This window comes from Morchella sextelata (assembly GCF_020137385.1).
Source record: "Morchella sextelata strain SCLS chromosome Unknown scls_24, whole genome shotgun sequence".
NCBI classification, from domain to species: Eukaryota; Fungi; Ascomycota; class Pezizomycetes; order Pezizales; family Morchellaceae; genus Morchella; species Morchella sextelata.
The window spans coordinates 494,885-516,025 of NW_025408639.1; the positions used below are offsets into that span (position 1 = coordinate 494,885).

General features: G+C 48.0%; 4 protein-coding genes across 4 annotated transcripts; all 4 read left to right on the forward strand.

The window, feature by feature from the left end:
* On the forward strand, nt 1–2,708 carry H6S33_007697 (uncharacterized protein; the record flags this gene model as incomplete). Its single annotated transcript, XM_044839039.1, has 10 exons — nt 1–47; nt 116–180; nt 240–260; nt 318–431; nt 515–665; nt 815–897; nt 969–1,249; nt 1,559–1,630; nt 1,706–2,098; nt 2,181–2,708. 10 exons carry the CDS (start codon nt 1–3, stop codon nt 2,706–2,708), a joined length of 1,755 nt encoding a protein of 584 aa, XP_044688570.1.
* Nucleotides 2,709–5,336: 2,628 nt separating this feature from the next.
* H6S33_007698 (uncharacterized protein) lies at nt 5,337–6,875 on the forward strand (the record flags this gene model as incomplete). Its single annotated transcript, XM_044839040.1, has 1 exon — nt 5,337–6,875. One exon carries the CDS (start codon nt 5,337–5,339, stop codon nt 6,873–6,875), a length of 1,539 nt encoding a protein of 512 aa, XP_044688571.1.
* A 3,171-nt stretch (nt 6,876–10,046) lies between these two features.
* H6S33_007699 (uncharacterized protein) lies at nt 10,047–14,740 on the forward strand (the record flags this gene model as incomplete). The annotated part of the gene is made up of 5 exons (XM_044839041.1): nt 10,047–10,596; nt 10,688–11,650; nt 11,710–12,335; nt 12,405–14,052; nt 14,118–14,740. 5 exons carry the CDS (start codon nt 10,047–10,049, stop codon nt 14,738–14,740), a joined length of 4,410 nt encoding a protein of 1,469 aa, XP_044688572.1.
* Nucleotides 14,741–15,618: 878 nt separating this feature from the next.
* Nucleotides 15,619–20,063, forward strand: H6S33_007700 (uncharacterized protein; the record flags this gene model as incomplete). The annotated part of the gene is made up of 8 exons (XM_044839042.1): nt 15,619–15,686; nt 15,749–15,820; nt 15,908–16,160; nt 16,217–16,273; nt 16,364–16,672; nt 16,740–17,010; nt 17,074–18,698; nt 18,765–20,063. 8 exons carry the CDS (start codon nt 15,619–15,621, stop codon nt 20,061–20,063), a joined length of 3,954 nt encoding a protein of 1,317 aa, XP_044688573.1.
* Nucleotides 20,064–21,141: the final 1,078 nt, after the last annotated feature.

Consider the following 21,141-nt stretch of genomic DNA (forward strand, 5'->3'; position numbering starts at 1 on the left):
ATGAAAACGGGGACGATTCATTGGTTAAGCCTCCTCATTACCATAGAGTGCGTCGTAAGTTACGATTTTTTGGCTTTTGGACTTTGCTTTTAATAACTCCCCTTACTGTTTACAGCAACGACGTAACCTCTACAATCAACGTTTTTGAACAGCTCACTTATCGGTCATCTATTCTACAATGTGCGTCGCTTACATACATTTTAACACATGTTATGACATAACTACTTAGCGTCGGAAAGTATACACATGTAGCCAAGTCAGTTAGTAGACACAAGAGACCCAGCGACAAGAGTCAAGCTGACGCAAATTAAACCCAGTCACAAGCACAGATATAGAGGCCAGAAGCCTAAAGCTAAATGTCACCGGCTATAATCCAATCATCTTCTCCGCCTCTCTTGAAATCCCTCTCCTCGTCGGCGGGCTGCTGCGTGGTTAGTATATCCCCAAGGCTGCCGAAATCCAAGGCTCGTTGTCTTGCCAGAGTCTATCGCAGCAGTTAACTAGTTCCTGCAAGCAATATGGATTTCCCCGCTAGTCTGTCGAACATTTGGGCTTTTACTCTATATTCGCAGACGGTACGCATCTCCAGGGAGAGTGCGGTCACTTGATGCGCAAAAGGAGGTTGTGAGATGCTATTCGCAACTCCTTCCGTTGGAGGTGGTTGGGTAATTTCGTTTGTGGGGGAAGTGATCATTGCCAATTCTATTCTTGGCATGTTCTCCGAACCATAATCCATGATGTCAACTCTACCACATCGAAGTGAGCGAGCGGGTTTAAATAGTCCTCCCACCACCCCGAACTGTTTCCCACCCAGCACGAAGGACGTTCCTTACTTTTGGTGTTGTTGTTTGGAGAACATTAAATCTCGTCGCCAAGCAACACCAATTACCACGATCGGTCCGACACTCTCTATCTCAAGGTCCGTTTCAAGATTGATTGATCTTCCCATTGACCTGGCGAGGGAATAGGTGGTCCAAAGGCCTGTAAAATGGCCTACCCTGGCCCACCCCGCCAGGGAAACCGCACCCCCTCGCAGTTTCTTCCCACCGATGGCCGTTATATAAGCTTCTGGCCCAACCTCCAGTCCCTCTACCAGCCTGAGTTCTGGGTCGACCGCCAGACCCAGCTCCAGAGAGAGGCCCACCACCAGGCCCAGCTCCAGAGAGAGGCCCGCCGCCAGGCCGAGCTCCAGAGAGAGGCCCGCCGCCAGGAACGGCGGGAACAGCTCTACCTCGAGCTTGAGCGCCAAGTCCGGCGGCTCCAACTCCATCACCAGGCTCGCCAGCTCCAGGCTCACCCCCAGCCCCATGCTCACCCCCAGCCCCAGGCTTACCCCCAGCTCCAGGCTCACCCCCAGCTCCAGGCCCACCCCCAGCCCCGACCTCATTCACCCTTTCTTTATCAATGTGCTGGTGGGGAGACAAATCCTCCAGCACCGAGATCGGCCATATATAGGCTGCTCCACCTACTTCGCCCTAGGCCGGACGGTGATTTCCACTCTACGTTGGGCGATACCTATGGGTCCTATGGTTGGCCTGGGTATACTGGCGTAGAGCAGTATCCCAGCATCAAATTCCTGGAAAAAGGTGGATTCAATACGGTATGGCTTCTGACCATAAATGGGGCGGACGTAAGTATAGAGCTTTATATATACATTTCACACTTTATAGAATGTTGGATAAGCTAACCTCCTCCTCCTCCACAGGGCCAGCCAAGACACATGGTTTTTCGTGTCCCGATAGACAGACTGAGTGGAGGCCCAGGAATCAAGGCTAGTCTTGTGAATGAGGTCGCCAATCTCAAGTATATTCGCAAGCATGTGCCGAGTATCCCGGTTCCGCAGGTGTATGCCTTTGATGGCGGCGACGCACTTATTGGGGTTCCGTTCATCGCGATGGAATTCATCCCTGGTAAGACGCTTAGGCACATGTGGCCGGTGTATAGTGAGGAAGAGCGTGAGATTGCCTGCGATAACTTGGCCAGTGTCGTGATGGCAATGATTTTCACCGAGTTTGAAAAGATTGGCGGTATCACACTCGAAGGCGGAGGCAGAATTGGTCCTGCTGTGGAGTATTCGAGATTTTCTGATCCATGCAGGGTATGTGTGTGACGAATGTGCTACCGATTTAGGCTGTTCTGTTTTTGTGGTTGCTAATGTGGCGTGTATTGTGTGGATATAGAAAGAGCTTTACACTAATCGGTGTTATGACATTGGCCCATACGACTCTATCAAAGACTATGTTATCGCCGGTTACGACAAGGAGTTGAAGTACTATACTAGTATCAGCACCGTTAGGCGTGGGGGGCCGCTCACTAAGGAGCAAGTCAAAAATATGGATTTCGCCGATACACTGATGAAGGCGCGCATGGCATTCTGTCGCTCTGAGAAGGCAAATTCCATCGAGCCGTTTGTGCTAATCCACGGAGACATGCACGGTGGCAACATCCTCATGAATGGGGCAAGCATCGCTGGGGTGCTGGACTGGGAGTTTGCGGGGTCGTACCCGCTCAGCGATATTCTGAGGAGGGGCTTTGGGGGCCAGAATTCGCCGTGGGAGAGAAGGGTCAAGGATATAGTGCTCGAAAGGGTGGGCGAGTGGAAAATGGATATGTTGGAGAGCTACGAGGAGCCTGCGTGGGCCAGGGTGAGGGGGCTCACCACCCCGTTGTCGGAAACGGGAGAGATTGCAGTTTATGATACTATATAAGGAGCTGCCTTGCCCACCCGCCCTCAACCCCCCGCTCTGGTCCTCGTGTTCGGGACCCTCTCCATGAAGGGGGTCGCCGGTGACTAAAAAAACGCCCTATTGTGGGATAAAAAGGCTCCTCGGATTCTGTGCGGTTTTTGTCACCTGGCATTAACAGGTTAGTTATATGCATTTTTAAGTGAGAGTGAATGTCTGTATATAGGGAGATGCTTTATTTGCCCCCACTAGCCTTCGTGTTCGCCGCCGCTCTCAGAAGGTCGCCAGTTACAATAAACTGCGCAAAGTCTTCTGCAATGCTGAGCGGCAAAAGTTCACATGTTCTTGTCTTATTTTTGTCACGGCCTGTCAACGGATTAGTTATATGCATTTTTTGTAGTGGGAGTACGTTTGAATATAGCTCTAAATAGACAAATTTTATTTTACAGGTATTCTGTAAATACCGATCCAGTAAAAGCAACGGGTGACATGAGAAAGCCGACGAAGCACCTGTACCTGCGTGGTTGAATGGTCCAGTAGAGAAGAAGATGTGTCAACACATATGGTGTTACAGAAGGTAATTTATGATAGCTTTTGTCGATTGCAATTGGGAGAGAAATAGTAGCGTGACACCTTAAAGTAGCTTATGAAAGTGCGTGATATTATGTACATTTATCCATGGGCCTGACCAACTATTCTCCAATGAAAATGAACAAGACTGAAACATGCATCAACTGGATTTTAATGAATCAACCTTTCATGAGTAGTGAACGGCCCAAACTTAAGTCAAATAAAAAGAACGTGCAAAGTAAAACAAAAGGTTCTCTTAAAATGTATTAAGGAAACACTCATCTGAAAACAAGCAAAAGCCATCAACCGCAAAAGAATGCATTCTAGTCATATATACCACCCGACCAAGGGGTACGTACAGTAATCTTTGTTAGCCAGTAGTGGCGCATCTACATATCTGCCTGTGCGCCTACCTGCGCGCGTGGTACTATCTATAACCTATTCATGCTCATACTACTCATACTACTCACAATTAATGAATTAAACGAAAAAAAAAAACTCATACTACTCACGATCATACGAGTGATATTTCATGATCCAACCCCACTCACCTGCATACATACTTCCTGGCTGCGACTATGGGGGGGTGTCGGAAGCAACAGCCAAGCTGCATAGCTAGGGGGGCACTGGAGTGTAAGGTGTCCGGCTGTGGTACGGAGGGTCGGTGATTTGGAGACATGTACCCCCCACATAACTACTTGATAGTGTATGTTTTTTCCTGGAAGCTGGAAGCCCGTAGATACGTAAGTAGGGCCCCGCGGGGGGGGGGGGGGGGGAGGGGGGGGGGGTTGGTTGGGGTTCAAGACGCCAGTGATTTTCCTCCCCCCGTTCGTGGGTTGTCCGTCAGTGAGAGGGGGGCCAATGTTGGATTACATGTTATAATTAGCCCCCCTTGTGCTTGGGTTGACAAGTACGTATGTATGTATGCCGAGACCCGGTCCCCCGCCTTGAGCGGGGTATATCCTGGTGGTTTGGATCTTCCCGGCCCGCGCGCGCGCGCGCGCTCTCGTGTGCTCTAGAGAATATGTGGTAGGTGAGGCCGCGGTGTGGGGTTCGCTCGCCTTCTTCCATTAAGACACTGCGGGGGGGGGGGGGGGGGCGGAGAGCATAGACCGGATGCTGGCCATTGCATTGCAGTGGGTAGCGGAAGTCGCGTAGTTGGTAATACCGAATAGCACCCGCAGGGCGAGTGATGCCTCGTGATTGGCCTGTTTGTATGTGCGTCTTTCTTTGTCGCGTTAGATGCCGGTGTGTGCTGCGCTCTGAGGACCCGAAACTTGCGAAGTGGCGGTGAACCCGGGGGCTGCATGATCCCGGCACGGCGGCGGGGGCGGGGGCGGGGGCGGGGGCGGGGGCGGGGCCGTATCATGGATAATCACTCGCCCAACCTGCGAGGAAACGAAGCCGGGTTCTGCGGAACGTTTGGACAGGACAGGACAGAGCGCTCCCCGACCCAAGGTTGCACCGCTCGCGACGGGAAAGCATATATATACATGTATACATGCATGCATGCGAGCAACCCCATGCACGGTCTGTGTGTATGCTGCCGTCCTTCCTTGGCAGGGGAGGAGAACCTTATTTACTGCCGAGATCCGAAGCAGCTAGACTCAGGGCTAAGGCCGTACCCGGTAGAGCAGGGCCGTAGCACAGGCCATCGGTGGAGCCTTGCCTTGATGTGGTGCGTTGGGTTGTTCGGGCTCCGTGGTTGGTCGTGGATTTATATTATGGCTTGTCTTTCTTCTGCCTCGCGGGTCTTGTGGGGTGGGCCGTGGGGTGAATGGAGGGTCTGATAGGTGATGGATGCATCTTAACTTTTCAATGTGTAGGAGGATCGCGCGGACCTCAACCTTCACTATTCGTGATAATCTCAAGCTTTCTGGCGAACCGTGTCATACTATATGTGTAGTGCCCGCCATTCTACGCCATAACAATCACCCTTTGCTTAAATCTATCTTAAGAGTGCCAGTGCTCGCCCACCTTCGCCTTCTTCTTCCTAGCATCCGCCTCTAAGTGTTTACTTTCCTCACCATACCGTCTCCAACATTTATCACAGCTTCGTCTTTCCTGATCCACCACTCAGCCATGGAGAACCGCGACCCCTCCACCCCCCACCTCCCAGACCTCCCCATCCTCATCCTCACCCTCCTCACCATCTCCCTCCTCCTCACCCTTCCCCTCCTCCTCCTCCGCACCCCCACCTCCAGCGCCCCACAAGTCGGCCGCGCCACCGGCCTCTCCAGCCTCTTCAGCCACTACAACTCCGGCCTCCACTGGCTCTCCTCCTCCTCCTCCCTCATCGCCGAAGGCATGTCCCGCCACGGCGCGCACGGCAAGCCCTTCAAGATCCGCAGCTACTCCCGCTGGATCACCTTCCTCACGTCGCCGTCGCAGCTCCTAGAAGCGCGGCAGCTGCCCCTCTCGGTGCTGTCGTACCGCGAGACCGCGGACGAGGCCCTGCAGACGGAGTACACGCTCTGCCGCGGGCTCATGAAGAGCGCCTGGCACATGAAGCCCATCCAGCGGGACCTGACGGCGAAGCTGGCGCGCGCCATGCACGAGGTTCAGGAAGAGGCGGCCGCGGCGTGGGCGGAGAGCGCCGATGTCGGCGCCGGCGCCGGCGCCGGGTGGACGAGGGTGGGCGCGCATAGGGCGATGGTGGATGTTGTTTCGAGGGCGACGAACCGCGTGCTTGTCGGTGCGGAGCTGTGCAGGAGTGGGGAGTACATGGCGGCCGCCACGGCGCTCGCGACAAGGGTTGTGGCCACGGCGGGGCGGCTCGAGATGTTGCCGGTGGTGGTGAGGCCGTGGGCGGCGAGGTGGATGCTCTGGGGGGATGCACGGCTGGAGACGTTTCTGAGGCATACGGGCCCCATATTTGCGGAGCGGAGGCGGCGGCAGGGGACGTGGGGGGAGGGTGAGAAGCCCGATGACGCTTTCCAGTGGATCTTGGAGGCTGCGCCGGCGGGGGCGAGCTTCCGTCATATGGCGTTTACACTGGTCTTTTTGAACCTGGCATCGATCCATACCACGGCGGGCACGCTGACGCAGGTGCTCTTCGACCTGTGCGTGCATCCGCACTACCAGCCGCTGCTCTGTGAGGAGGCCGAGGAGGCCCTCAAGGACGGGCTCTCCAGCAGCGCCCTGGGCAGAATGAAGAGGCTCGACAGTGTCATCCGCGAAACGCTGCGTATGAGCCCTACCAATGTCGCTGTTACTATTCGGAAGGTCCTCGCCGCGCATACGTTCAGCGACGGCACCCGTGTGGGGAGGGGGTCCTGGGTTGCTGAGCCTGTGGTGCACGCTAATGGCTCGAGGGGGTGCTATGATAGGCCGGAGGTCTACGATGGATTTCGGTTCGTGGATATGGCCGGGGGGAGAAATCAGTGCGCGAGCACATCGGTGGAGTTTCTGTCGTGGGGCCACGGCGCGAGTGCGTGCCCGGGAAGGTTCTTCGCGGTTGCGGAGATGAAGATTGTGTTGGCGTATATACTCTGCAACTATGAGATTAGGTTCCAGCCAGGTGTGGTCGAGAGGCCGAAAAGCTCTACGATCGGGATTTTCCAGGTTCCGGATGCAAGTGTGGAGTTGGAGTTGAGAAGGAGGAAGGGGAGGGATGAATAGGTAGTTTTCTTGATATTGGGATCCGGTTTAGACGGCTTGATTTAGGTATGCATTTCTTCATGTACCCTAGGGCCTGGTCAGTTGCAAGGAAGATAGCAACAATTTCATTTCTGCAGCTTTTTAAGTTTTGAGCTACACAATAAAATATTCTTTGGTAGCATGCGGTTGTCTCGAGTGATGTTTCATGACGTTCTGGTGATTGAAGGCACCGCCTGTTATAATGCATGTTATGGCCTTCTCAGCCCCATATTAAACACACGTATGAATATTGTAAAATTTGAGCCGCCTTGATATAAGACAAATACCTTCGATATAACAGCACAACGCTGGAATAAAGCGCCATTAAAACCTCCATCGATCCAAATGACGTTGCACCGTAGTCTTATTTAACAAAGATGTAGAGCCAGCACTTCTAAGCTTTATGAATGAACACTCATGGCCTTCCCTTATCGGTTCCATCCGTATTTCCTAAAGAATGAATTTGGTAATAAATGGCCCTGATAATGTATACTTTATTCTTTGGTTCCAAATGTATAGGTGGTATAATAATTTCCCGAATATTCAGTCCAGAAATCTGGGAGGATAGACAATTGTGCTCATAATGCGTGGCCTTCGTATTCTGAAGATACATATATAATTATGTCGAGTGATGTCTAGCCTGGTGTCTGAGTGCGTGAGTGGGTAAGCAGCATCTTGTCTTATTCGCCCATATAGATAACGCCACTCTTCCAGGTCTGCTGCATTGAGTATATCTTTTTTTGAGCTCTGGATTATTCGCTCCTACATAGTACCAACTCTGCCATAGTATTTGTAGCGCGGAACTTTGGTATCGAAGACCTGATTTACCCTGATATCACGGGTATCTCTGGATCAAGTTGAATCCCTTCGCTCGTTTGACAGGCAGTTTGGACGTTTGACATCTTGCGCAGATGCGTTCAGAATCCATCGCATCTATCACCGCTCTTCTGTAACGCGCATTGAAATGGAGATTAGGTTTCTCGTGGGATCCTCAAGAAAGGTTAAGTCTTGTTAAGATATATTTAATTGTATTGTATTTATCCAAGAGTGGTTAAACTGAGTGACTGATTGCTTCCAACGACCGGTTTTTGCTCGAATCTTCTCCTTGACTCATGTTTTCGTATTCTATCGTCGGTGCTCAGCCCATTTATATAGTTATCTGGGCATAAGTTTATTGATAGCCGGTTTAAAATCAGTATGGTAGATTGCTCGAGATGAAGGGATGTTAAGATCTGATCTCGTTGGGAGTACTGGTGGTACGGTAGATATCTAGATCTTAGCGTTCAGGTGCTGGTTCGTCGATACCGTTCTTTATATCAGAAACGAAATCTCTCCCCTTCCCCTTGTTTTAGGTTTTGTGAATTTTGTGGAGGAATGTTGGTCCGGTCATACAGTTCAATCTTTCTTTCTGTTGCCTGCGGCTGAGTTTAGCGAGTGATCTTCCATGATGTGACACCAACGCTTTAGCGCCACCTCAGACATCCAACTAACAGTCGGCGAGTACCGTGATTACATGTATGTGTTTGTTGCAATAACTAGCGCATCATAATATTTCTTCCCCCGTTGTGAATTATGAACTTAAAGTTATCGCTGCTTCGTCTCTAAGCTGTTTAGATATGTGATTTTCTCTCAATAAGTAGGAAATTCCTAAGGATTGGTGGTGAGGGCCACGCGGTTTTGTGTGTGTGTACCCTTGTAAGAGTTTGTGCAACATATGTGTGCTTTGTGACTCTCGAAGTTACTTTACCCCAGGTTTCTGCTTGGACCAGTGAGGAACATGATCGTGTCGTTTGACCCCGATACAATCGTGCTTTCATCTCTTATACTTTTATTTGTACACACATGAGAGGCTGGCTTGCTGACCGGAATTAAGGCCCATGTGTCCGGTTATGTTGATCTTCCGGCCACAGCCGTGGTTTCCCCTGGTTGAAAAGGTTCGAAATAGTTGTACCCGAGAATGCAACCAGCAAACGCCCCTTGGATACATGATATGATACCTACAGTAGTACGCATATCTTCTGTGCGCACTGGAGTGAGCAAGGGGAGGTTTGTTGTGTGTCCAACAGTAAGTGAGGTTTGTCAGTTTGTTGGATCTGGCTTGGCATGGTTGTAATACCCACATCTTACCAAGCCTGTGGCCCAAGAAGGGGAAGGAAGGAAGGAAGGAAGGAGAAAGTATGTGCGTGTATGCCAAACCTAGTGGCCACGGGCCGCCTGGGAAAAGTATGATGTAGGTACATGTATTCTATTCTATGAGGGGGCGGCGAAAGCTTATTATTACCATGTAGACCGTGCATTTCTCACTTTCTTTCTTCCACAGCTACTTGTATGTACATGTAGTAACGTTCTTCTACCTTGACTTCCTTCTTGTGAGAATATCCTTTTTTTCTTTCTTTCCTTCTCTTGCTGCTGCCGTCACATCTCTGTTCGATACGATACGCCCATCTTTGCGCCTCCCATTCGCTCAATACCTGGCTAGCAAGTAAGATATCAAGGCCCCACTACCTACCTATCTGCCAACCTGCCATCCCACCTATCCATCTACAACCACTGTAGAAGTCAGTTTGCCTACCCCACACACACCAATTTTCAATCGTCAAAACGTCTTCCACGCAGCAGCCACGCGGGCAGCTGGCGTCTTCAGCCTCCACCACGTCGCGGAAACGAAAGCTGGAGGCGGCGGCAGCAGAAGCAGAAGAAGACTGCTCGCCTTCTTTTTCCATCAATAACACCACCACCCCGACTTATTCTTCCTCTTCCTCCTCGCCATCCCCATCCTCTTCGTCTTCGCCTTTTTGTGAAACCTCTCATCCACCGTCGCCTTTCCCATACCCAGAGGCTGCTAGCGGCAACCCCTCCTTCCAGGCACCAGCAATCCCCGTCACCCCCACTACAGCCCCCCCAGCAACCACGAATCTCACTGGTATCACTACCACCTCAACGATAGCCCACGGGGATATTTCAGGTTCGCTTCCCCTGCGTGTGTTCGGTTTAGGTATCTATTTACTCTAGACTTATCCTCTCTACTCTCATACTCTTCTCTTTTTTTTTCTTTCTGCTTGCCACAATACCGCCGCCCCTCCTCCCCCTCATGAACTGGTGCAACTGACCACACAACCACAATCTAACCCTTCTTCATCTTCCACCACAGATATGGATACTGATTCAAGCGACGCGGCAGCTTGCGAGTCATCCGCACCCGCAGAATCGCCCGCTATCCTCCTCCACCCTTCCGCACAAACATCGTCGTCCACCGATACCATTGCTCGGTCCCAATCTCCCGCCAAACGGCTAAAGTCTGAAGAGGCCCCAAATAGGACCCCCGTTCCCCACAGTCTCGAGGACACAGCCGACCCTATGGACGAGGATACCCCGGAAGTAAGGAGAGAGGTCTCCGTGGATATGTCAGATGTGCTCGCTGGCTCATCTGAGATGGCTGCTCCTTCAACAGCTGCAACTTCGATCACTTCGGCTCCTAGGCCCTCAGCTGAGGAGATGTTCAACTTAGTGTTTAAAGCAAAGATAGAAAGCAAGATGGTGGAAGGCGATGTGTGGTACATCATCTCTGGGCCGTGGTTGAACAGGTTCATGCAATCTAATGAAGGTGGCAATTCCTTGTCAAAGGAGGAGGATGAAGGGGAACTAGGTCCGATAGATAATTCGGATCTCGTGGAAGCATCACAGGAGGCAAAGCCCGATCAAAGTATGTCTTCTAGATCACTCAGTTTTGGTTTGTCGTGAGGATCAGCCAACGCTAGCAGAAATGGACATAAATTAACCTGGTGGCTTAGTAGGCAATCTAGATGACGAAGTTTTCGCGTCAGAAGAGTTGGTCCCAATCAAGCCCGGCAATTGTGGAGATGATTTTGAAATTGTTCCGGAGCACGTTTGGGACTCGTTGGTTTCTTGGTATGGCCTTGCTCCAGGTTCGCCAATCATCAAAAGGCGAGTGGTAAATACTTCGGAACCGGGCGACGAACCAAACCTCCAATTTGAATTCTATCCGCCCAAATTTACCGTTTTCAAACTTCGAGACCCTAGTGCAACTATCACGAAAGATAGCTTACAAAATGAGAAGTCTCAATCTCCCAAAGAATTCATCGCAACGAAAGCCGGAAAATATCAGACGTTTCTTCAGAAGGTTAAAAAGCTTGCAGATGTGGAGCCTAGCAGAAAGATTAGATTGTGGAAAGTGCTTGGGAATTTTACAGAAGAAGAGACTGAAACAATCCCACAAGGAGTCAAGAAACCGAATAAAGGGAAAAGCCCGGGAATGTTCGGGAAGCTGATCATAGATTTACAACCATTTTTAGAGTTGCAAGAGGGATCTGAGCGGGAGGTTATAGTCTTCGCAGATTCTTCGAATGACGCAAACTATAACGCCCACCTTCGCGTCAGTACTGCCGGTGTTGGAGCCGGTGGGATTATTGTTGTTGAAGAGCAGAGCTCAGAAGGTGGATGGATTAGCGAGAAAAATGTCAAGTCAGCCATTAAGTTTGGCCAGTCAGTGACAGTTACAAGTTACGGGAAACCCCCTGCTATTACTCCGATATCCAAGAAAAAGACTACATCAAGGAGCTCAAGCCCCTCTGCAAGTAGTGTTAAGAGTTCCCCGTCGAAAGTCACTGTCATCAGGGGGAGGCGAGAGGGAAGGCCACAGGGAAAATGTGGGCTTAGCAACCTCGGAAACACCTGTTACATGAACAGTGCTTTACAGTGCTTGAGGAGCGTGAAGGAACTTTCTCGATATTTTATTTGTATGCCACCTTTCTATCCACTTTATGAAAGATATTATTTACTAATAATCAATCAAAAGCGGATGAATATGAGAAAGAATTAAATCCTGGTAATCCACTTGCGCATCATGGCAAAGTTGCAAAAGCGTATGCAGGTCTACTTAAAAATATTTTTTCACCAACATGCCCTGCATCCTTCGCTCCCAGAGAATTTAAGACGACCATCGGCAGATTTGGGCCATCATTTCAGGGATATGGTCAACAGGATTCCCAGGAATTTCTCGCGTTTCTTCTCGATGGACTGCATGAGGACCTGAACCGTATTCAAAAGAAACCTTATATTGAGAAGCCAGAATCTACAGACGAGATGGTTGGTGATATGGAGGCCATTGCGAAACTTGCATCAGAACACTGGGATATATATAAGAAACGAAACGACTCAGCTGTTGCCGATCTCTTCGGGGGTCTGTACCAAAGTACCCTTGTTTGCCCTGAGTGTGAGAAAGTCAGCATTACATTCGACCCTTTCATGGACTTGACCCTCCCGTTACCTGTAGAGAATGTTTGGTCGAAAGAGATCTTCTTCATCCCAAAGGATGATTCCAAAGGGAAACTGCTTAAAATCCCAGTAGAGATGGACAAGAATGGTAGCATAAAATCTCTTAAGGAATATGTGGGGAAAAAGATGGGGATAGACCCCCGGATGGTGAGTTCTTCTCTCTCTTTCTTTCTTAGGTTGACGGGGAATGCTTTGCTAAAAGTATGAAAACATCAGATCATGGCGTCCGAGGTTTACAAAAACAGATTTTTCAAGCATTATGACGATTCAGCCACTGTTTCTGATCAGATCCAGCATAACGATGACGCCTATCTCTATGAGCTCGACGATATACCTACAAACTGGCCTAGCAAAAATAAAAAGCCCAAGAAATCCCTCTATTACGGCAGTTCTTCAAGTTACCGATTCGAAGAGGAAGAGGAAGAGCCGCAACCAGGCGCCCCAGAAACCGAAAGGTTGCTGGTACCGGTATTTAATAAGGTATACAAAGAAAGCAAATTTAATCGATCGCCGAATCTTGATGGATTTGCCTTCCCTTTCTTTATTGTAGTCAACAGAGAGGAGGCCAAGAATCTTGACACAATTATGTCGAAGATTGTCGAGAAATACCAGCTTTTGACCAGCCGGAATCTTTACGAGCATGTGCAAGAAAGATATGATGACATTGAAGACTACGAGGAAGCGAACGAAGGTGTTGAGGTGAACGAGCAGAAGGAAAAGGTGGCTGGCGATCCTGAGCAAGAGGAGGATGATAGAGATGGATTTGTCAATGTATCCATGAAGGACGCCGGTTCTGTTCAGGATTCAGAAAATGCTGATGAAGCCGAAGGCAGATCTCCCAGGAAGACCATCAGACGTGGCCTTCCAACCGGACTGCAAGAACTTTTCAACGTTAAGGTCAGCAAAAGGAAGTCAGGGGATGCGTCATTGCTTACTGGTTGGCAATCGCTAGATGCTTCTCTTGATATTAGGGAACGACTATTCCCAGATAACCCGCCTACCCCTCCTCCGAGAAAGCCGTCTGTCTTTCCAGCGGGTGGAAACTCGGGAAGGCGTAGTCCAGAAAGTGTCAGTGATGTCGATAATTTTGAAGACGCCCCTGAACCCGAAGGAGATATGATGCAAGATGTTAGTGATGATGAAGAGAACCCTCAATTCGGTCAAAACTCTTTTTCAAGACCACCAATCAATGTTGCTTTTGCGCCAGTAATAGGCTCTGATTTCTATGGCAACAGCAGCGCAAACTCCTCTGTTAAGGCGTTAAAGACGCCTTCAAGAACGCCTAGCCCTACTATACTTGACGAGAGCCCCCTTATTAGATGGGGCGAAGGGCTTATCTGCGAGTGGACTGAATCTGGCTGGGATGCTATCTTCGGGGGAAAGAGTGAAGACGACCTCCGTGGCAGGGCGATGTGGAACGACATGGCGGTTTACAATGACCAAGAGCTCTACAATCGGCGACGACGTCGGGAGGACCGTAAAAACAAGGGTATACATCTTGAGGACTGCTTAGATGAATTTGCAAAGAACGAAGTTCTCTCGGAGGAGGACCCTTGGTATTGTCCACGATGCAAGGTCCATAGGCGAGCCACGAAAAAGTTTGAGCTCTGGAAATGTCCTGATATTCTTGTTATCCATCTCAAACGATTCTCAAGCTCGAGGAACTTCAGAGACAAAATTGATGTTTTGATTGACTGCCCAGTCGAAGGCCTTGATTTATCAAATCGGGTTGGATTGAAAGAAGATGATCATGGATTAATTTATGATCTGATCGCTGTTGACAACCACTATGGTGGATTGGGTGGCGGACATTATACGGCTTATGCCAAGAATTGGATTGACGATAAGTGGTATTACTGTGATGGTTCGTACAACTTTTAATAGTGATTCCTTTTATAGCTATTTTACTTATACTGATAACGGAAATAGATTCGAACGTACGAGAGGTTCTCGACGCTGATAAGGTCATCACACCGGCAGCTTATCTTCTTTTCTATCGTCGCCGCGCTAGTCGTCCATTGGGAGGACCGAACTACGAACGACTTATCAACGCTTTAGAAGGTGCCTCTGAGGACTCAGCTGATGAGACAGGATCTTCACGTGAAGCGTCCCCTAACCGGGCGGGGGAAGGTGGGCTATCCGACGACCGGATCCGCAGGTCGTCGGGCGGTGGAGTCGGTGGATTTTCGACAATTTATTCCGAGGAAGTTGGGAACGGAAATCTCTGGAATAGCCAGCCAAGCTCAACCACCAAAGTGTTCGAAGATGAGCAGCTACCTGCCTATTCCCTCTTGAAGCCTGACGATTCGGAAGAATCAGGCATTGAGATGACCTCATTGCTCACAGTCGAGCCTCAGTCAGTAGAGCTATCATTTACACATACCGAGCTGAGGAACGAGCTTATCAAGGATATGAATGAAAGTGATCCGGAGGCTGAGATTAGTGGTGGCGGGGTCTTCCTTCAGCAAACAGAGCAGGATGATGGAGAGCCTGCCGACATACTAGTTGATGGTGAAGATACGATCACACCAGCCCCTGATCAGGCATCATGATTTTATGTAGAGTAGATTGGGATTTGATTGGTAAAAAGCAATGAATCGTTTTGTTGTTTATATAGCAGGCATGTCTCGTCGCTTGTTCACGGCCAATGTCCAAAGTTTGTTTGAGGGTGTATAGGTATTTCTGTAGAGTATCCATAAAGCGGGGGAAACCGGGGGACCGTCAGCTGCATATCTGGGCTTGTCGGAGATGGTACAGTAGTTATAGGGTTTTCTTATATCATGCGAAACAAGGGTTTTTTTTGTATCCTCAAACGTAATTGCTAAGGGATTTCCAAAAATACCGACTGTCATTCTGATTGATAGAGACCTTAAGAGGGATACACATGGTATGAAAGAGTTCCACATGCCCCTATATATCGTGATTACAAACAAGACATGCCCCTATATATCGTGATTACAAACAAGACATGACTTCTGAATTTCGTTTGCTTCACAACCACGATAGCCATGATAATTTAGTTAAATATGGAGTTTATTCATCAGTGTATCAAACTCCATATCATCCCCTGAGCTGGTGGGACACGCAAATTCCAGGACTCCATATTTCAGTAGTCCCTTCAAGTGGCAAAGTCACTTAGCCTGACACTACCTAGGCCACTAAGCCACGCTGGATTATTCGAGGGGTGGTGACTTGGCTTTACCCCATAAATACCTAATTGAGATTATCATTGGCTCGGTTTCAAACACTCTCAGCCTGTGCTACCAATCTCCCCCACTTAATGTTGTTCTTCAGCCTTGTAGCCAGCACAGCACATAACATTTCTCATAAACCTGGAAGATCCCCGACTTCGAACTAGTTACTTGCAATCTTCAAAGTCGTGGTTAAGAATCTTATAGTTCAAATCGGGTGATTTCACGGGGCCGATACAATGTCGTTATTTAAAAGATGGAAAGGGAAAAAGAAGGAAACAGTAAGGGAAGCTATAGCGGAGGCTGGGTGAGTTTCATACGTTACCTAGTGTTTACGTACTTCCCATTACGTTTTATTAATAAGAACAGTCCCAGCGATACAACGGATCAGAAGTATGGATACCATATTTTACTGGAAGACCCTGAGCATGATAAAGTTGAGTAAGTGGTGATTTCGCTCGAACTCTTTCCAAATAGATTGAACTATGGCCATATGGTCCTGGCTGATATAATATATTATCGAATCAGCATTGTGCTCGTCCATGGCTTAACAGGCGATCGAGTTTCGACATGGACGGCAAAGCCCCAAAAGAATGGAGATAGGGGTGTTTTTTGGCCTTTAGACTTGCTTCCTAAGTCGATCCGTAATGCCCGGATCATGGCTTTTGGCTACGACGCAGATGTAGTGAATTTTTGGAAACCCGCGTCCCAGAACCGCATCTTTGATCATGCAAAGGCGTTATCTGGAGCTCTTGGAAACATAAGGGAGAGTACTGACACTGTAAGTATATATATCGCTTCATCATGGCTGGATTTAGTAACTGAAAGCGAGGATAGATGGAGCGTCCGATAATATTTATTGGACACAGTCTTGGGGGACTAGTCATCGAGGATGTTAGTAAAACCTTGTTACCTTTAGTTTTAATTTACTTAATTCCACGTTTTGTGGACTTGGCTTGCTGATTTATGTTTACTACATGCAAGTGCTTATTGAACTCGAATACCAGTCATGAAGATTACATTAGGGAAATCCTCAGATCCACAGCCGCTATCGCATTCCTTGGTACACCCCACGGCGGTTCAAATCAGGCAGAAATGGCTATTATTGGCGCAAACTTTCTAAAGCTCTTTACAAACCCAAACAAAGACATTCTCAAGTCATTGACATCAGGCTCAGAAGCCCTGGCTAGGATACAGCAAGACTTCCACAGAGTTATAAATGGTCTTCCAGACAGTCGAAAAATAAAAATCACTTGTTTTTACGAAGAGCTTCCTGTCAAAGGCGTTGGCGAGGTAGATTAACTCTGTGCATTGTTTTAATTTCTGTATGTACAACTGACGTAGGTATATCCTTTGATAGATTGTTCCTAAGAACTCTGCAATACTTCCAGCGTATTCGAATTACCCCTTACATGCAAACCATATGGACATGGCGAAATTCAGTGATCCAAAAGATCAAGGATATGTTGCGGTCACGAATGAAATCGGACGATGGATCAGGGAAGAGTTGAAACGAAATAGGACTGCTTCTGGTGCTCTCGGTAGCCAAAGCTATGTAGCAAGTGCCTACGGAGTGGGACAAAGAGCGGAAGAACCGACAAGTGACCGACGGGAATATTCAAATAGTAGGGGTTAGTCAATTCTGAGATGTTTATTAGTTTATTAGAAAAAACATTAAAGTCTAATAAATATAGTCGACCAAGTAAAGAAAGAACTATATTTATCCGACCCAGCATACGACAAGGAAGAAATTGTTGCACACAAAGGAAAACGTTCAGATGGCACTTGCGAATGGATTCTCAACACACCGGAGTATAAATCTTGGTTTAATAACCCAGAATCTTCTCTTCTACACTTATCCGGCAGCCCCGGTAAAGGGAAGACAGTTTTCTCTATTTTCCTGATAGACTGCCTCAACAGCCAATTAAAACCCAACAACACATCCTCGGAAACCCCAGAAGCTATTTTGGTCTATTACTTCTGTGACAATAAAAACAACATTCGAAATACAGCAGTGTGTATTATGAGAGCAGTTCTCTTCCAGATGCTACAAAGACGCCCAGAGCTCCTCAAATATATTGAAAATGACGAAAAATATAAGTTAGGCGGGGCACAACTTTTTGCGTCATTCCTGAATCTTTGGAGAATTTTCTTTGGAATGCTGAAAGATCAAAATATCCCCACGCTGTACATCATTATCGACGGCCTTGATGAATGCGACGAGAGTTCTCGCGCTTTCTTTCTCGGCCATATCAGGACACTTTTTCAAGATCCGAAAGATGTTTCTGTGAAATTTATCATCACTAGTAGGAACTATCCCCTTATCTGCGAAGTTTTGACACGATTCGTCAAAATCGACCTCGACTTGAAAACGGAGAAACTCCAGAACGACGTTTTCCGATTTATCGATTCCGAGATTGAACACCTAAGTCAAGAGAAGCCTTATATGGATATCGAGGAAGTACGAAATACCTTGAAAGCAAAGGCTGATGGTACGTTTCTATGGGTGGCCTTGGTTCTGAAAGAGCTTAGAAAAGATATTACCAGTGAGGCTATCAAAGCCAGGTTAAGGACACTCCCACATGGCTTATATGGTATATATCAGAGACTCCTCGACGAAATCCCTCAATCCTCCCACAAGCACGCAAAGCAAATCCTAATATGGGTCACCTTTGCAAAGCAACCACTCAATATCAAAGGACTAGCTACTGCATTGTCATTCGCCTCAGATCTCCGTCAATCCGCCCATGAGTTCGAACAAACCTTGAAGGATTTTATCAGAGTTTGTAGTTCCTTGGTACATGAGCAGCATGGAATCATCAACCTCGTACATCAGTCTGCTAAAGACTTTATGCTTCAAGAATTTGGTAGAGATACGCAAACCTGGTATCGGTGTCCACCAGGAGAGGTGGAAAAATATCTCACAAAGATATGCTTCAACTATGTGGAGAAAACACCCTTTGGAGTGGGTAATGTCAGCTATTCCACGCAGCCTCAGCTTACCCCATCGTCAAAGGATGATCCATTTCTCTCGTATGCAATCATGTTTTGGACAGCCCATGCCAAACAATCCGTGGAAACTATTGATCAGGTGTTTGACCTCAAAAGCCCGTTCTTTAATCATAATTCCACAGTCCGTAATTTGTGGTTGAAAGCGATACAGGAACCTGCACTCCCGTCGCTGGTGCATATCGCATGCAAGTTCGGAATCACTAGTCTTCTCCGGATGTTGATAGATAGTGGGAGAGATATCAACTCTAAAAACAGCAGGGGAGAGACACCGCTACATCTAGCGGTTGAGGGGGGGGAACTGGCCGCAGTAAGACTTTTATTGGAGACAAAAAAAAAAATCTGGGATCGGAGAAAATTTAATATCAACGTCCAGGATGAAGTCGATCAAACGTCAACGCTACACCGGGGAGTTTTTACTAGACCCGACGCAATAGTCAAGCTATTGCTGAGGCGGAAGCTGGGAGTCGACCCCACGGTAAAGAACGACAAGGGGGAGACCCCGCTGCATTTTGCGGTTCAAGGTGTAAATAATGAGGCAATAGTCAAGCTGCTACTGGAGAAAGGAGTTGACCCTATAGCAAGAGATAATGAAGGAAGGACCCCACTGCATCTTGCAGCTCTAGGCGGAAATGGGGCAATAGTCAAGCTGTTGTTGAAAGAAGGAGTCAACCCTATTGCAAAAGATAACGGAGGAAGAACTCCGCTGCATTTGGCACTTTATAATGAAAAGGGGGCAATAGTCAAGCTGCTGTTGGAGGAAGGAGTCGACCCTATGGTAAAAGATGACAACAAAAGGGCTCCGCTGCATATTGCAGCTCGATATGCAAATGTGGCAATGGTCAAGCTAGTACTGGAGAAAGAGGTCGACCTTATGGAAAAAGATAACAATGGATGTACTCCGCTGCATTACGCGGCTATAGGTGGAAATGTGGCAACAGTCAAACTGCTATTGGAGGAAGGAGTCGACCCTATGGTAAAGGATAACAGAGGATGTACTTCGCTGCATTTAGCGGCTCTAGGTGGAAATGAGGCAATGGTCAAACTGCTATTGGAGAAAGGAGTCGACCCTATGGTAAAAGATAAAATAGGAAATACCCCACTACATCTTACAGCTCTATATGGAAATGAGAAGGCAGCAGTCCAACTGCTATTGGAGAAAGAAGTCGACCCTATGGCAAAAGATAACAGAGGAAATACCCCGCTGCATCTTGCAGCTATAGGCGGCGGAAATGAGGCAACAGTCAAACTGCTATTAGAGAAAGAAGTCGACCCTATGGCAAAAAATATAGAAGGAAAGACTCCGCTACATTTAGCAGCTCGAGGTGGAGATGAGGAAACAGTTAAGCTTCTACTGGAGAAAGGAGTCGACCCTATGGCAAAAGATAACAGAGGAAATACCCCGCTGCATCTTGCAGCTATAGGCGGCGGAAATGAGGCAACAGTCAAACTGCTATTAGAGAAAGAAGTCGACCCTATGGCAAAAAATATAGAAGGAAAGACTCCGCTACATTTAGCAGCTCGAGGTGGAGATGAGGAAACAGTTAAGCTTCTACTGGAGAAAGGAGTCGACCCTATGGCAAAAGATAAAAAAGGGGAGACTCCAGCCAGTCTTTCCGGGTCGAAACATATTATCAAGCTTCTAAGAACGTACGATCGATCATATAAGAGGTAGTTACTGTTCCTGTGAGAATAGTTCGCTGTGTAGGGTTATTCAACGAAGTGTTGGGTCTTTGAACAGGCAAAGTCGTGGATCCGCTTATCCAGATATCCTTGTGTTGATGGTTTCATGCAGTCATGTATTTGGTGGGATTTCTTTTTATATTTTGGTATCAGGTTTTGTTTATGTGTGGGAATTTCGATCCGGAGGGTTAAGTGGTACTTTCTTGTGTTATGCACACGTTAGTCCCCTATTTATACGAATTATGTGATTTCTTTACTCATGACTTTGTTTTTACCTGTTGCTCTACAATGATAGCTCTTTCTTTTCTTCAATTGTATGCATTTATAATGACTACTACCGCGAGGTCAAAAAACACATATATCACCCCCACAAACGGTGATTCGGCAAATGGGTCCCTCGACGTGCCCTTGGGGTATGTCTTTGTGGAATACATGTGTACTAGTTATGTCTTTTCTATACTCATATAGTCGTCAGAATACCGCACTGTCGAAAAACGGATGCACTCCCCCATGTTGCCCACCAAAGGATTAGTAAAATTGAAGAAGAACGACACTTATATCAAGTCAATTTTCGGTATGTTGGGTAGGCGCTAGGATTTCTTTTGGGATGTCGTTACTTTCATCTCTTAGCTAGCAGCGCACGTGTTTTCTCGGCAGGCCTTGGCGCGGGGCTACATCGGAGTTATTTTTTTTCAAAACTCGATTCTCGAATTTTCCTTTTCACCTTGGACCTGTTCGGGGCGCATCATTAACCCTTTTGCCCTTTGCCCTTTAACTGATGATGCCCGGGATGCACATGACAGCTGAGGTCATCCCGCGTCACATCTGACAGGCAAGACAACCGCGAGCCAAGAGATCTAGATCACAAACCCTCACTCGCCGGCCTGCGTCTGATCCCCAGCGGAGGTAACGGCGATAGCGCCGGCAAGAGGAGATAACTATTAGTCAGTTGCTCGCGCCCGCCAAAATAAATAGAAGCGCCTCTCTCCTGCCCCTCGTTTCCGAATAAAGCACATATCTCCATATACCCATTGCCTACAATACGTATATACCCGTATAACTTATAAGCC